The following is a 16,035-nucleotide window of genomic DNA, read 5'->3' on the forward strand; positions in this document are numbered from 1 at the left end:
GCCCCCACTATTGTCTGATGGGAACACACTTACTATGGTGAGGACAACGAATGGACATCATTAACATTGTTATGGTGTTTTATATGAAGTGCTAATTTTGTTCTAAAATTGTCAGAAAATTGCAAAAAGTTACTGTATATTCTTATGGGTTGATAATATAATGGTTAAAGTTTTTTGTTTTTAAATATAAATTTTTTCTCTTAATCTAAATTTAGTAAATCAGCTTAGGATTATATATAGACTTCCAATGATAATTAAGACAATTGTCACTCATATATTATAGGTTATTCTGGGAAAACAACGTTAAAACAAGTAGTTGTGGCACTCGACCTTGTGTGTGTGTTGAGATAGTAGTACAGGATTGTTAATTATATACCACGACTAGGACTACTAAACTATTTAATTTTTAGAGTATTTTAGACACCAAGAACAAATCAGACTAACTACACTTTAAGTTTTCGTAAGATTAAAATATTAACTTAGGTTTGTGTGGATAATGTGTGAAGATAAAAAGATAAGTGAATGGTGTTGGTGAGGTGTTCGTGGTACATTTTTAGTATTGTTCATCATAGTGTTTACATGTGACGGTGGCAGCCATGGAGACTAGCAAGATCTTCACTACCTTACTCTCTCTTGTTGTGTTATTCGCTGCTATTTGGTTTAGTCGTGATGACGGCTACTCAGTATTACCTAATAAACTTCAACAAGTCCTTCACGCCATGCTTGAGGTAAGATATTTGAAATACTTTGGTAAAACATTGAGTTTTTTTGTCTTGAGATGTGGGTTGGCTGAAGGCTAGATTAGAGACCCTTATCTGTGGTTAACTTCTGCGGCTTCCTCATACTGTCTCTGTACATAATTGAAGTTGCCATTTTCAGAATTGTTGGCTTATCTTGGTAATGTAACCTATATAAATGTCTCATTCGAGTTTTAAAGATAAATTTCATATGAGACAGGACTCTTTCATAGCCGTATTCTGTTCATTGTTAGGAGTCAAATGTCGGTATTATTTTCTTGTAGCTCTCCGTTCATTCCTACCACTAATCTATTATCATATTCGAATAAGACGTCTATTTATAAGATAATTCAGAGTATATTTGGCCCAATCAAAATCGAGTTTTATTTTGGGTCTCTCATATTTTGAAATTCAAGTTCAGTTCCGACCATGGAAGTCTGTCGTAGAACTCGGCTATCTCAGGTTGGTGTCATCTGTCAGGTTCACGCCCAAGCGCGACACCCCTTCTCTCAGCTGCCTTTTTAAACTGTCAAAGTTTGCCCTTCTGAAATCTGGGACTTTTGTGGAATTTTCCTTACGTCTGCCCTGAAAATCTAACTGGATTCTAATTTCTTTGTGATTGCTGTTAGCAGGTTCGTTCCCTACCTCGACATGACTAATGAGGTTTTCTCTGTTCGACAGAACTAAATCGAGTATATTATTACCCCGGGTGGGTTCGGTTATATGTCGACTTAGGAAACAGTCCTGGATCGTTTCAAGAAAAGCCTCTGATTCTGAGTTACCCGTAAGGTCAATCCAATTTATTTGGCCAAGGTTAAAGTCGCCTACTATACAGACTTTGTTGTGTATGGAAGCCCTGCGCATTTCATCCCAGATAAGTCGCTCATTAACTCTATAAAGATTGGGAGGTCTATATATTACTCCTGTGATTAATTTTTCCATACCGTCGATTAATTCTATCCAAATTGTTTCTGTATTCCGCTCAGTTTTTATTTCCTTATTTATTTCACACTTCAGATTATCCCTGACATAGATTGCTACTCCGCCTCCTTTCCTAATCTGCCTATCAGTATGGAATAATTTGTAACCCGCAATTTGGTATTCGACCGGTAACTCACGTGTGTCTAGGTTTCAGTGAATGCTATTGTATCAATTTTTTCGGTTCATACCAAGGCCATAATATCATCCATTTTGTTTCTCATACTTCTACTGTTCGCGTAGTAGACATTTAAGTTAGTCGTGTTCTGAGTCCTCCCTTTGCCGCGTTTAGGTTTTAACTCGCTGCCTAATTTAGTTTTGTCGTCATTCCTAACACTATTTCCCTGTAACCTTTCACTTTGTTTACCCTCTCCCACTGCAGCCTCATCCACCCCCGTGCTCACATGTTCCCCTAGCAGTTTAAAGACTTTGACATCTTTTGGACTGCCCTTTCGAGAGTCCCAGCCAGGGTAGCCACTCCATCCCTAGACAGATGCACCCCCATCCCTAGCATAAAGGTCCCTTCTGCCGTAGAAGTTGTCCCAGTTGTCAATGAATGGGACTGATATTGACTAGCAATATCTGTCAAGATGGCCGTTGACACCAACTGCCCTTGACAACCATTCATTGCCAACTCTCCCCCTAGGCAGTACACCACATATGATAGGGATCCCTCCCCTAGACCTAACACGTTCTATAGCTGTCTTGAACTTATCAAGAAGTTCCTCACTCCTACACCAGCCAATATCATTGCCTCCTGCAGATAATGGGTTTGTTCCCATTACCAGAAAGATATTGTCCATCCTGTCAACTATATCCTCCACCCCAGCTCCTGGCAAACACACCCTCAATCTATTTTTATCTTTACCGCAAAAAGCTCTGTCCATGTACCGTACCTGCGAGTCGCCAACAATCAAGATTTTCTTACCTTCCTTGTCAGCCTTGTCCATGACTATACTAATGTCCAATTCGTCTATCAAAGGACTGAAAGAGTTGGTACACTTAGCTGTTGTTGTCGTATTCTTGGTGTCTTTTCTCACCACCAGTTTGATCGTCCCTCTCCTCACAACCTTCCATTCGCCTGAGTTTTTGTCATTCACCTGCTTTCCTTGCCTCGTTTCTTCCTTCGGCTAGGTCAGCGACTTCTGGTGGCAGGGCGCGTCATGTTACATTAGACCAATCACAGCTAGCGGCGGAGGGAATGCGTGGGTGGTAAGGATGCGTGGCCCAATCACAGTCTGATACGTCATATGATGACAGCGTAAGAGCGACCTAATGCGCACAATGCCCGCGCCACCTCCCGCGTAAATGATGTAATTTACCGTGTAATTAAAACATTTCATTCTGGCAAGGCACCGCATAAATGACCAAACGCGTAAACAAAATCCGCGTAAATTCAGACTATACTGTACTGTATTTTGGTCAAGGAGCTAATTTAGAGAACACAGTAAAAACAAAGATAAATGTTTAATCTTGAAGGGATCAAAATACATAAGAATTAATGTGCATTTGTTGTTATCTCCTCCAGGTTGAACAGCAGTATCATGTGGGTGAGGTGCAAATCGCTGTTGGCTATGGAGCGTGTAAGGATATTTTTGTGCAGGGGTCACTCTTAATGGGTGCTATGACTCCACCTCAGCGTACGGCACACTTCAGCCGTATAGACTCCATCGAGCAGCTCAAAGAAATGTATGCCCTCTTTTATACTGCTGGATCTGCTGCTGAGTAAGTACTGTAATGTCTGCCAGTTGTCTTTGAGGTTAAAATACACTATTCATTATTATTTTTGTATTAGTAAATAGTGTACAGTAGAAGCCTGCATTTATGAAGGGAACCATTCCTTAGGCATTGTGGGAATTATTTAACAGGTGTTTGGAAGCCTCCTTGTTACTGTAAGTGCTCAGTCATATACTAAAACCTCAAACATGTCCCAGAGTCTAACAATTGATGCTCTCTGTAAGTGTAGTGGTCCCTACTTGTGCTCTGGTGTGTACATTTACTGACAATTGACTCTCCTGATCCTCGGTCCATTTGTCTTCCTGGTCAGTGATATAATGTACAGTACATGAGCATTACAGCGCCTTACATACCTACAGCTGGCTTACTGTAATGACTCTTAGAAGTTTTGGGAGTAAGACAACTGTACCACCCAGTTCCTGAATCATTATTGCTGCTGGAGACTTTATTTATTTTAGTTTGAAAGAATAGTCTCATTTATCTAATGATTCAGTTGCTATTTAAGCTTTTGGTAATGTTTGGTGTCAACCTAAACCCACACTGTGTCAAGGGATGGATCCAGTGTCATATGCTTTTGAATACTTTTTGTTCATCAGATAGCAGTCTGGTCCATCAGATGGGAATATCTGATTTGATATTGAATATAGTGATATAGAAGCCATTCTCAGATGTTGGTTGGGGGGCTGACGGGGATTCTCCCTATGGGGTATAACAGACCTACTCGTAAATTTGCTACTGAACGGGTAGTTATCGGTCATGTAGTAGAGACCACTTATTCTCAGACTAAGACCATTCACAATTTTAGCATTTAAGGATCACCTGAAGATTGGCCCCCAGGTAGTGTCAGGGTGGTTAAACTTCAGGTGGGATGCACTAGGGGTGGGGAGGTGGCAGTCTTTGTTCCTCAAATATCTGAACACATTGTCCTCTTGGGTCCTCTACTGTCTTCCATCCTCATCACATTTGTTTTTTGAATCACCGACCAGCTTATGGCAGTCCAAACTTGCTTTATCTATCTTTATTTCTCAAATTTGTCTCATCGGATGTTGTAAATGCTCGTCAATACTGTACAGTACTCATATTTTAAAGGCATCCAGTCTTTATTCTTCACTGACTTAGAATCAACAAGAGTTACAATATCACTCGATTAGTTTTCCCACTTTTGCCTTTAAACTTTCTTCTGTCTTCTCTGATAAGTTCCTTGTTGGTACTGTAGGTCCCTCACATTGTTCATCTCCCTCATCTCAGTGTCTTCATCTTGTCCTTTATCTGTTGTTAGCACTGTAAGTATCTCAAGTGAACAGATAAATTTCACCAGTAACTTCAGCTCTTGTTTTAGTAGTTATTGTTTCTTTCAGATGGTCATCCTCCTCATTTTCACTAGCACCATCACCTCAATCTTCTGTACGCTCATGTTAATTCCCATGTTTTATGTCATTGTCACGTGTCATCACTTTCCTAGCTGACACCGACCACACAGTAATATGCACACGCAGTCATCAGAATCAGTACCCATATGTGTCACGGCTCCTTCTCTCATCCCCTCTCCGCACTCTCCATTAGTTGCCTCATTGTGTACTTGATTTAAATACAGGCATCCCCCGGGTTACTGAAGGGTTCCATTTTGGAAAATCTTTCCGTAACGTGAAACCATTTATCCCATATACTGTACAGTACAGTACTTCCATTATAAAAGTTGAGATGCATTCCTAATGAAATTTTTTGAGACTCAAAAATGTGATGCAAGCTCATATATGTATGAAATTAGATGGTTTTAACCACATATAATGAGTCATTCATGATGTAACACGATAATAAATGAATAAAACACTCAAATTTTACTTACCAGAAATGATGTTTAGTGCTGCTGGAGGTGGTGAGGTGAGGTTGTGGGATTGGAGTTACTGGGAGTTACCTCCTTAAAACATCAAGTTTAATGTCCAATGCAATTCTTTTGTGGAATCTTTTATCACCACTGTTTTTACTTGAACTTGGTGGTCTTTTTCCACTCATTTTGAATAAGGGTCCACAGTAACACAGATGCATCACTGGGGAAAGAATTCAAACTGAGCAGCTCCATTGTTATGGTGAATGCTGGCAACTGGGGGAGGTGAGCTGCCTTCCAACCACCTTGTGGCTACCACAGATGTATTCACACATAATATTTTTGACTATTTTTGTAAAAATTTTGAATTATTAAAAAAAAAAAAATAAATAAATAAAATAAAAATTCGGTCAGGGCGAAATTTTTTCCGTAACCCCAAATTATGGTTAAATTTCAAAATTCCGTAACCCGGGGGATGCCTGTACTTGAGATTGTCAGTGAGAGAACAATACATACCCCATCTCTTTCCTTTCTAAACCAGTCATTGTGTTGTCCTCCTCAGAAGTCATATTTTTTTTTTACAGTGGGGCACCATAATGCTGGTCTATCACTCTCCACATTTCTCATTTCCATACTGAGTTCTGTGCATCAACTCAATAAACACAAAAATTTACCTGGCACACACCTTCTTCTGTTCTATTAACTTGTCCTCTTGTAAATATTTGTTCAACTGTTAATTTGTTCCTCTCATTTTTTTTTCATATTGTGGACTTTATCTTTATCCAATTCAATACCAGTATGAATCTCATATACACCTTGTCTGGCACTGATAGGAAATGGATTTACTTATAATGTATGTATTCCCTGCTACTTTTATGCTTGTGCAGTCATTATTAAGTACTGTACCACTTATAGTACTGCCATTATCCAGCTTGACATAGCTAAGTTAAGTAAGTATATAAGTACCATAACAATCAGTTTGAACCAATGCCACACAACTGAGTTATGCCTCCCAGCAAAAGTGTTTTAGTTTTGAGCAGTCCATAAAGCTTCAGTCTCCCTTCAGACCCTCACCAAGGCTAGCACCCCAGTGGGAAGACTTGGTGTTGTACTGGTCTGCTCCTCAAAGTTCTCTCTCTCTCATTAACAACATTACATTACCAAACATATTTTACGCTTGTTTCCCTTGCAGTGTGCATTTCCATGGATTGCTTGTCTGTTTATGATCATATAGTCTTAGTAATTTTTTTTATCTAGCAACTGTGAACTTTGCTGAATGAGTGGTTATCTGTACAGTTTATATATTGCAATTTCTTTTTAGTTATTATATATTTACATAGTAGTTTCTATTGCAGTGTGAGGGAAGGTGAGCAGTGGTAAGACAAAGCATCGTCAAGTGGTACTGTATATGATGCATGACACTTGACCAGCAGTACAGTACATTGTAACACATAACGTCGCTGCTGCTGAATACTAAGCCTTACTTGTCACTGCCGGAGTGTATCTATATATATACTGTATATATGTATGTTCCGTATATACTGTACAGTATATATAAAATTGTGTGATACTGCCTGTTTTTAATTTTCATGAAAGTGGATTGTTTTAACAGTATATAAAGAAATGCAGTATAATATGGCTTTGATATATAACATTGAGTGAGTTAGAGGCTTCAAAAGCTTATTTCATGTTCTTATTTATTTAATGATTAATTAGATCACCTGTAAATGGAATACTATTTTTAATACCCCACAGTTTTATTGGGAGGGTATGTAGTGTTTTTGTCTGTGTGCATGTCCCATTATTGATTTTTGTTCAGTAACTAGAGAATACTTACAAATATCTTAATACAGTTATAGTTAGAACTGTAATGTTATCAACAGCTAGGGCAGGTTTGTTATCGCAGCTGTCATCCCAGTTTAAATACGGTGAGTTAGAGCGCCGTATAAACATGGTTAGTTTGTCTGTAGAGCCTCGCTTAGGGTTATACTCATGAACTAAACAACAACAGCATGAATTGTTTGTAAGTTTTTGTGGAGCTTAATATATAGAAAAGCTTATTTGGTTTAGATATTTCCAATTTACAGACCATTTATGACCTTTTATCTGTCCTCAGTCATTTGTGTATTATCTCATCAAGTGTACTGTGATGAGACCCTGCAGACACATAGAGTAGCTGAGACTGATTCATTGTTACTTCCCATTATAACCTGCGCCCCAAAGAGGAGTTTAGGGTTAAGAGTTCACCGCATAATGCCTCAAGGTAACAATGTGGGATACTGTATGAGTCAGTTGTACTCACCTTGCTCTTGCTTGTCATAAGCCTTAAGATTTGATTTAAGGTTCATGTGTCAATTCCAGCTACTTTGTTATTTTATGCTGAGGTGTTCATGCCATCATCGTCCCCAGAGGGAGAGCTGAGTGTGTTTTGTCATTGTTTCAAGCACCAAGGAAGTTTATTCATGGTTGAGTCACAGGTCTTGGTTTTTTTTTATCTTAATAAGGTGAACTTTGATTTTAACAGTTGCTGTTTACTGTGTGGTAGTGAATAAATTTGGGTTTAACTGACAAAGTGATATGTGCGACTGGTGAAATCTAACTGTGTTAAAGGACAACCATGGTTCACGGAGGGTAACTCAGCCACACTTGTAAAGGCAGTCTTATTTTATTACATCTAGATTGAGCAGTGCTGGATAGTAAGCAAGACTACAGGCTGAATTAAAAAAAAAAAAAGGGGATTATCCTTTGACTGCATACCAAGTCCTAAATAATATCCACTGAGTAAGAAGGTATCAAAAAATGGAGAAGGTTTAAGAGTGATGCTGTCAAGCACCAGCAAAGGTTCTCTGATCTATTCATTTGCTTGTTGATGTCTGCTACAAAAATACTTTATCAGGAAACAACTTTAGGTTCCAGTCACACTTCTAATTTGAATGAATGTTCTAATCTGACTTATGTACAGTAGCATGTTTGCTGGACCCACAATGTCTAGGCTAAGCAAAAATACCTTCTTTTTCCTAAGGGAGAGTTGAAGTGGCAGCTGGAACCAAGGGATGATCTTGTAATCACAGCTTATGACTGATAACAGTGAGGTGCCTGCTGCAGGTATGCCACCTTGACTTGTTGCCTCCAGGCCTCAAGTGGTCTACTCTTATCTCTAAACCCTCTTTTAGGGTGATTGTTTTAACACAAAGGCATAACTAGTTAATGAATTAGCCCCAGACCCACCAGTATTATAGGGGTATGAATGCTTTAGATTTGGTCTGATGATATGCAAGTTGCTTAGGTAAGACTTGGTCATAAAATGGGATTTCAGAACCCAATCCTAATTTTCAGCTTTCCTGCTTACCATCAGAAGAGTTTATACCAATACACTGGCTTTGTAGTTATTATTAGTATTATCTGGTTTTAACTTTTTATATACAAGTTTCTTTATCAGTCATTTTTAGGAAGTGTGCATGAAGTGGGGAGGAGCTGATGTTATACCCTGGGCATTGTTGTTAATGGTGGCAACAGGTGGTAACCATCTATGTTTGGTGACCACTTTATGTAACTCAGTATTTGAAGTATAACATTGTGTACGTACTGTTGTTATCAGACAATATGTAATTAATGTTTTTTGGTTCCACATCAACTTAAAAAATAGACTTTGCTTTTACAATCACTTTTCATACACTGTTGATGTTATTCATGAAGCTCAGTAATAGGGCTCAGCTGTTTAACTATATTGGCATCCAAACAGAAGTACCAGTAGGTTGATTGTGAACTACTATACTGCCTTTACTATATTTCTGTCAGCAGGTGAGGATATTATCAATAAAATTGTCCAAAACACACATTAAAAATTACAGCCAGTTGTATAAATTACCATATTTTATGGTAGTACTACTGGAATCTGAGGAGTGAATCAGTATACCTGTATAGAAAATTTCAGTATACAGTATTGTCCAGTACTGTATAAAAGTTTAGTATGAAGAGGTAATACTGTATGGGGAACATTGCTATTGGTCATTAAGTCATTACACAGACCTACCAACATCATCCAAGGTTTTTATGGTAAATCATTTGGATATTGATCAGTGTTTTCTTCACCAGTGTACCACCAGCCAGCAATGACTGGGTCTAATATAGTGGTTATAGGGGCCTGCAGGGAGTAATACTGTAAATGTTGTGTCATTATGAACACTGCCCAAAGTAGTTCATGAAAACAGTAAGGGAGTCATGGAGTGTCAGCACTTGACCACTGGTGTATATGTCCTTGACACTTTTTTGACACAAACTCCTCTTGTTATAGCTGACTTTTGATTCCAGAGTCACCTGGCTTAAGGTCATCAGCCAGAAGTGGAAGACTGATACTGATATAATCTTTAATGGTAGACCCCATAACCAGGTGGCTTGGGAATTCTCTCTCTTCAATTGGGTCCTTGATTGGTCAGCTGGAACTGAATTGTAAAATGGCATGAACAAAGATGGCAGATGGGAGTCTTAGTTGATGCAACTTTGATAAGATCTCAAGCCTGTAGGGGCAACTGTTGTCCTCTTTTGAGGTTGATGGTGATATTGGGAGAAAGGAATGATTGGTCTATCCAAAATGAACAACAGATTATCCCTAACTGGCTCTGTCTGAGGAAACAGAACCCCCGGTACCTGGACCTGTACAGGGTGCCTGGTTAAGTGTTGTGCCTGATGGAGAAGTTCCAGGGTCAATCCTCCATGTTTTCAGTTTATGATAACAAAAATTATATTTAAAAAATGTGATTGAAATTAACGACAGTTCATAATTTGAGCTTATTTTCTTCCAAGATGGGAGTGAATATGGGTTTGCATTTTCTACTATTCATGGTATTGTTTTACAGACGGTATGTGGGAAATGAGACTCTCTTCAGTGAGACGTTAGCTGCAGCAGAAGCAGTACCAGGGTCTTATTCAACCTTGGGGGGTAATGCACCAGTCATGGCATCACGGTTTGCTTCAGAAGGAGCCAAAGTGCTTCTTGCAGCCAAACGTACCCCTTACATAATGCAGAAAATTAACTCTAATATCATTGGTAAGTTGCTTCTTCTCCTCAGCTATGACAAGACTTGGCCTCTGAGTTTGGTGGGTCTGTCTCTTACAGTTAGATATTATTGTAACCTTTGTAAAGCTACAACCTTGTTGGTACTGTACTGAGAATCTGTTGGAAATGTGAAATATATAACTTTTCTGAACAAGGTTAACAGCTGCTAAATATAATTTTCCTTAATATCACTCTCACTATTATCATTAGACAAAAACTATTCATCTTCCCAGGACAGTGAAGACCAAGTGAAAACATAAAAAAAAATTAAATAAATAAATAAATAAGAGAAAAATGCCTCTAAAGTAAAACTAAGTACTTACCATTATCAAGTAAGCAGACAACATGAGTCAATGAGACCAGACTAAACTTATTAAAATGATCTTGTGTTGTAGTGTTATATAAGTTCATCCTTATCTTCTCTTCCTCACTACAACCAACAACATTCAGACATGCCAGCCTTTTTGTTCTTACTTTCTTTAGGTAAATAGAATACAGTAGGTGGGGTTACTAGGCCTAAGGTCCAATGGCTGTTTGTCCAACATTTAATCTAATATTTACTTCACTTCCCCATCCCCCTACTTACCACAGGCCAACAAGGAGTAACTTCACCTGGGTAATTTAAATGGCCAGGCAGCAGCCCCAGCACCAAGAGAGATGCCATTCCTTTGAAACTGATTAGAACATAGCCATAGATGTCTGGCTGATTGCTTTACTGGGGCCACACATAAGGAACAGAATATGGTCAAAAAGTTGGAAACTGACATTGATAATCCTTAGGAAAGACTTGTAAGAGAAAACTGTCTCATAGTCTTCAGTCTTGATCCTTGTTTTATTTGTTAATATTACTCTGGTTATTACTTCAATATTGAGGTAATTTTTGTTTTCTTCATCAGTTGGAGGTGTAGAAACAGAAGGTGCTGATGACATCCACCTCATCTTGGAGTACAAGGCGGGAGAGAGCTGGGGTACCTACCAGGCTCCACGAGCTAACAGGTCTGTTTCTTCATCCTTTGTTAATTTTAGGGAGTTTTTTTTTTTTTTTAGTGTGTGGTTGTCAATGGGCTTGATAATTTTATCCACTGGAGCAACATTATAGTGCTTTCCATGTAGAGAACCAGATTTGAGGGAGTTATTTAAGGGTGTTTGTATTTAGAGTCGGTGAGGCTACAGGATCACCAGGCTGAACCCAGTGATACAGTCAAGGTAAAGGTAATGATATACTGTTTTGTACTCTTGTTGCAGGTTCATCATGCATAGTGATGATAGCAACCCAACTTTAAGCACAGTGGAATATTTTGGTGAGCAGCTGACAGCATTTAAGCCACACTTGTTTGTGGTTGGTGGACTACAGATGATGGATAACTTTCCTTTTGCACCTGGTAAGAAATCCATTTACTTTAGCCTTATTTATGAGATGTTGATTTCCACTTTTTATTATGTAAGACAATTTTTCTTTGGTATTGTTTACATTAATCCCAGAAAATCATTTAAGAAGAATTGTACATAAAGGCAGAGGAATGTGATGTATGATTAACTAACAGGTAGTACAGTACAGGTTAATAGATGAATGGGTTAGGTTAAAAAGAAACGTTCGTGAGTAAATTTTCGTATCTTGAATAAAAGAACAGAGGGAAAAATAGAGTTCAGTTCCCCATGACATTCTGTATGTTGGATTGTGTGTGCATGTAACTGAATGAGAAAACTATGAAGAAGTTTAAATTTATACCTGAAATTATGAGTTGAAAAATAACCGTGACCTAACTCCTGCCTCAACCTGGTAGAGAGAGCACTAGGGGGATGTGGCTGCCCCATCTGACTCCATGGAGCGTATGATTTGAATTTTCCCCGGGACCCAAACTTCTATAAGCGGGGGAAGCTTTCGTAGCACAAAAAAGGGGTGGTAATGTAGGAAATTTATATAAGAGAATTTTCAAGTTTTTAGGGATACCTGTACTGTATAGGAATTATGATTATCTTTGTTTTTACTAAGAATTGAAGATGAAGGGGTCTTTAATAAGTTCAGTCTCTCTCTTTCTTCATCTGGGTGGGTAGAGGTCGTGTGATGTAGCATATTGGTGAAAATGTACGGTTTTCTCTGATTCCTGGTTTCCCGACAACTTCATTTTACACGTTGAACCTGTATTTTTCATCACTAATGTATAATATATTTGTTTTGCTTTATATAGATTAAGTAAGCTTTTGTAGGCTTGTTTCTGAATCTAACTATGATTTATTACACTGTCCATGAGATATTGTATTCCAAGTATTAAAAAAAATATTCTGGAATGCAACCTTGAGATTTCCTGTATAGATTCCTACTTCATGTATTTCTACTGTATTTCAAATTTTCAACTATTCAATGGATAGGATTACTGTATCTATCACACACCTGTCATACAAACAGTACTCTTCATGTCCCTGTTCTTTTATTATGGGTATAACACACACACACACACACACACACAGACACACAGAGTACAGTAGGATCTCATGTTTCACGACTAATTGGTACCGGTTTTAGCGTCTCGAAAGTTAAAATCACGAAACGAGTGACATTGAAATACATATAAATAAGCCTAATCAGTTCTGAGGTGTCACCCAAACCTTTCTATAATGACCTACAACCCATTAAGAAAATGACATTACTGTAATATATTCATACATATTATACTGTACATATTGTTGATAATAATATTTATATTCACTCATACTGTAGAATAACTTACCATGATGGAGTCAGTGGGGGCCGAGGCAGGGAGGGCTGCCTCCTCTACACCTCCTCTAACCTCAGCATCAAGTCCCTCAAAGTCTTGAGGCAGATCTTCCACCAGTAAGTCACCCAACACTTCAATATCATCATCGGTGGTGTCATCATCATCTCCTAAAGTGATGTTTGCCAAGACATTAATAGACTGGGCCTTGTGCAGGTACCGAGTAATAAGGGCCTGCTGACGAGCATTAACACAGGACATGTACAAGGCCTTATATTCCTCCATAACCTTATCAAGGACAGAGCACATAAGGTGTCGAGGATGAGGCCTGGTATTGTGTTCTTCTAGCTGTTCACTGAGACGTGCCTTGGTTGTGAGCAATTCAGTCAGCTGGCGTGTTGTAGGTTCACCAGGTTTAAAGTCATCCTCTTGTGTTGGTTGCTGTTCTTCATGCTCCTCCAACATTTCTTCAATTGTTGGTTGTTGCTGATGTTGACCAACGATTTCTTGCAAATCTTCAACCTGAACATCAGAAAATCCCGTGCTGGGACTGACCACACTGCCTCCACTGTGTCCATTAGTGTTGCCGCCACGGACTGCCTCTCCACGCTTGCCTCGGTCTGCTCTGCCCCACTTACCTCGGAGTTAGCGAACAAAGGCTTCCATGCATGTAGCACTGTTGCAACATTAACCTTACGCCATGCCTCAACAATTCTGTCCATTGCATTCTTAATATTATATTTCTTCCCAAATTAACAAACTGATAACACTGCACGGTTGTGGGGTGGTGAGGTGCTAGGAGTTGGGTCATCTACCATCTCCTCCTCCTCCTGGTTAGCTGGTAGAGCCTGGTTACTGTCAGAGAGTTCTGCCTCTATTTGTTGTAACTCAACTGATGAAAGTCTTTATAGAGTGACTGATAGTAGAACAGTTTAAGATTACTGATGAATTCGTGGTCAAGTGGCTGCAGAAGCGATGTGGTGTTAGGAGGAAGGAAGCTAGCTTGTACATTAGGGTGATGTCCAATTAGATGCTTAAGAGTGTCCAGGAGCATTATCCATTACCAGGATCACTTTGAAGTCAATGTTCTTCCTCTGGCAGTACTGTTGGGCGTCAGGAACAAAGTGATTGTCAAACCAATCGGTGCATAAAGACGTAACCCAAGCTTTCTTATTAGACGTTCAATAAACATTGAGCTGTGACATATTGGCATGACGGTAGGCTCTGGGATGGGCAGCACGGTTAACAACCAGGGGTTTCATCGAGAATTCTCCACTTGCATTAGCTGTGAATAAAACTGTAATCCTGTCCTTTGAAGTCTTTACACCCCTTGCCTGTTTTTTATCCTTGGCAATGAAAGTGGTCTTAGGTGAGCTCTTTCAGAAAATGCCAGTTTCGTCAATTGAAGATCTGGTCTTGGCAATAACCACCCTCGCAATAACCACCCTCTTTCACAAGAGCTTGAAAGACAGTCAGATATTTTTCTGCCGCTATGACATCAGCCGATGCACTCTCCTCGTGGTATTGGGCAAACTTGACTTCATAACACTTCTTAAAGGCAGCTAACCAACCAACAGAAGCATTGAACGGAGGTGGAGAGTTAATGCATTTCTTCTGTGCAACGGCAACGTAATAAACTCGTGCTTGATGCCTTATCTGTGGCCCAGACAGGTTGCCTTGCTCACGGCTTCTAGAAAATCTTGAGAATGCATTTGCAGAATCAGTTAAGGCTTCCTTGTTCTTAAGGGAACGTATGGTTGACTCGGGGCAGTTGAACCCGTGCATGATTTCACAGGTACGAGCACCACTTTTGATCATTTCAAGCATCTCTCGCTTCATTTCAAGAGTGTATATCCTCTTCTTGACCCCCTTACGGTCGTCGCGCTTGGCTTGGTGCTTTCCTTGTTGACCTTCTCTACGGCCATCATTACCACCAGAACAGCTGACGACATTTACATTATGCACCTCACTCATCGCTAATACACAAGAATCGCTAATACACAAGAATCGCTAATACACACGAATTGCTAATACACACGAATTGCTAATACACAAGAATCGTTAATACACAAGAATCGTTAATACACAAGAATCGCTAATACACAAGAATCGTTAATACACAAGAATCGCTAATACACAAGAATCGCTAATACACAAGAATCATTAATACACAAGAATCGCTAATACACAAGAATCGCTAATACACAAAAATCGTTGATACACAAGAATCGTTAATACACAAGAATCACTAATACACAAGAATCACTAATACACAAGAATCGTTAATACACAAGAATCACTTATACACAAGAATCGCTAATACACAAGAATCGTTAATAGTTAAACAAGAATCTCGCAAAACTTAAGCACAATGGGCTATATAATCCAAGGTCACTGTACAGCTCAGTCAGTCAAACTAACTGCCATTACGGTGTAAACAAAACACACTCGGTGAGTCGACGGATAACAAAAGACCGTAACAATGCTCGCTGTTCACTCAACAATGACTCGCGACACTGGTAATGAAAATCGCTATTCTTGAGAGGCTGAAAATTTTAAAAGTGACGAGAAACATATGAATCCCGAATCTAAAACTGGCTAAACTTGAGATCTTACTGTACACCTCTCAGGGCTAAAAAAAAATCACTCTTCTGCTTGTGTTTATGACTGACATAGAGTGCAGGTAAGGGCAAGTCACTGCCCCTTGTGTACTCATCTGATTGGGTAAGTGCAAGAATTATTCTATATTAAAAAAGTGTTAAGAATGAAAGCACTTTGGTCATATTTCATTGGGATATGAGATATATAATGCATGTACTGTACTGTGCAGCAGACCTTGCCTCTGTCCACTACAAAGTTCAGAAAAATGAGTAACATTATTATACAGATACAGGTACTAACTATGTAGGACAAGGGGCCATCTCCAGAAGGGCTTGCTCCTGGCCACTCTTCCTCTATTAGTTAAAATGATCCTACCACTAACACATA

At 39.1% G+C, this 16,035-nt stretch overlaps 1 protein-coding gene across 2 annotated transcripts in view; it reads left to right on the forward strand.

Annotated features, from left to right (window-relative positions):
* The first annotated feature begins 572 nt into the window (after positions 1-572).
* LOC121864507 (ADP-dependent glucokinase-like) overlaps positions 573-16,035 on the forward strand; it is a 32,944-nt gene continuing 17,481 nt past the window's right edge. For both annotated transcript variants that reach the window (XR_006088595.1, XM_042363565.1), the window contains exons 1-5: positions 573-728; positions 3,244-3,440; positions 10,134-10,324; positions 11,230-11,329; positions 11,579-11,715. Coding sequence is in view for 1 of the 2 variants with exons in the window: in XM_042363565.1 (XP_042219499.1) it covers positions 597-728; positions 3,244-3,440; positions 10,134-10,324; positions 11,230-11,329; positions 11,579-11,715 (757 nt within the window). In the remaining variant the exon portion in view is untranslated. The remainder of the gene's footprint in view (positions 729-3,243; positions 3,441-10,133; positions 10,325-11,229; positions 11,330-11,578; positions 11,716-16,035) is intronic.

This window comes from Homarus americanus, unplaced genomic scaffold (assembly GCF_018991925.1).
Source record: "Homarus americanus isolate GMGI-L3 unplaced genomic scaffold, GMGI_Hamer_2.0 scaffold25860, whole genome shotgun sequence".
Taxonomy (NCBI): Eukaryota; Metazoa; Arthropoda; class Malacostraca; order Decapoda; family Nephropidae; genus Homarus; species Homarus americanus.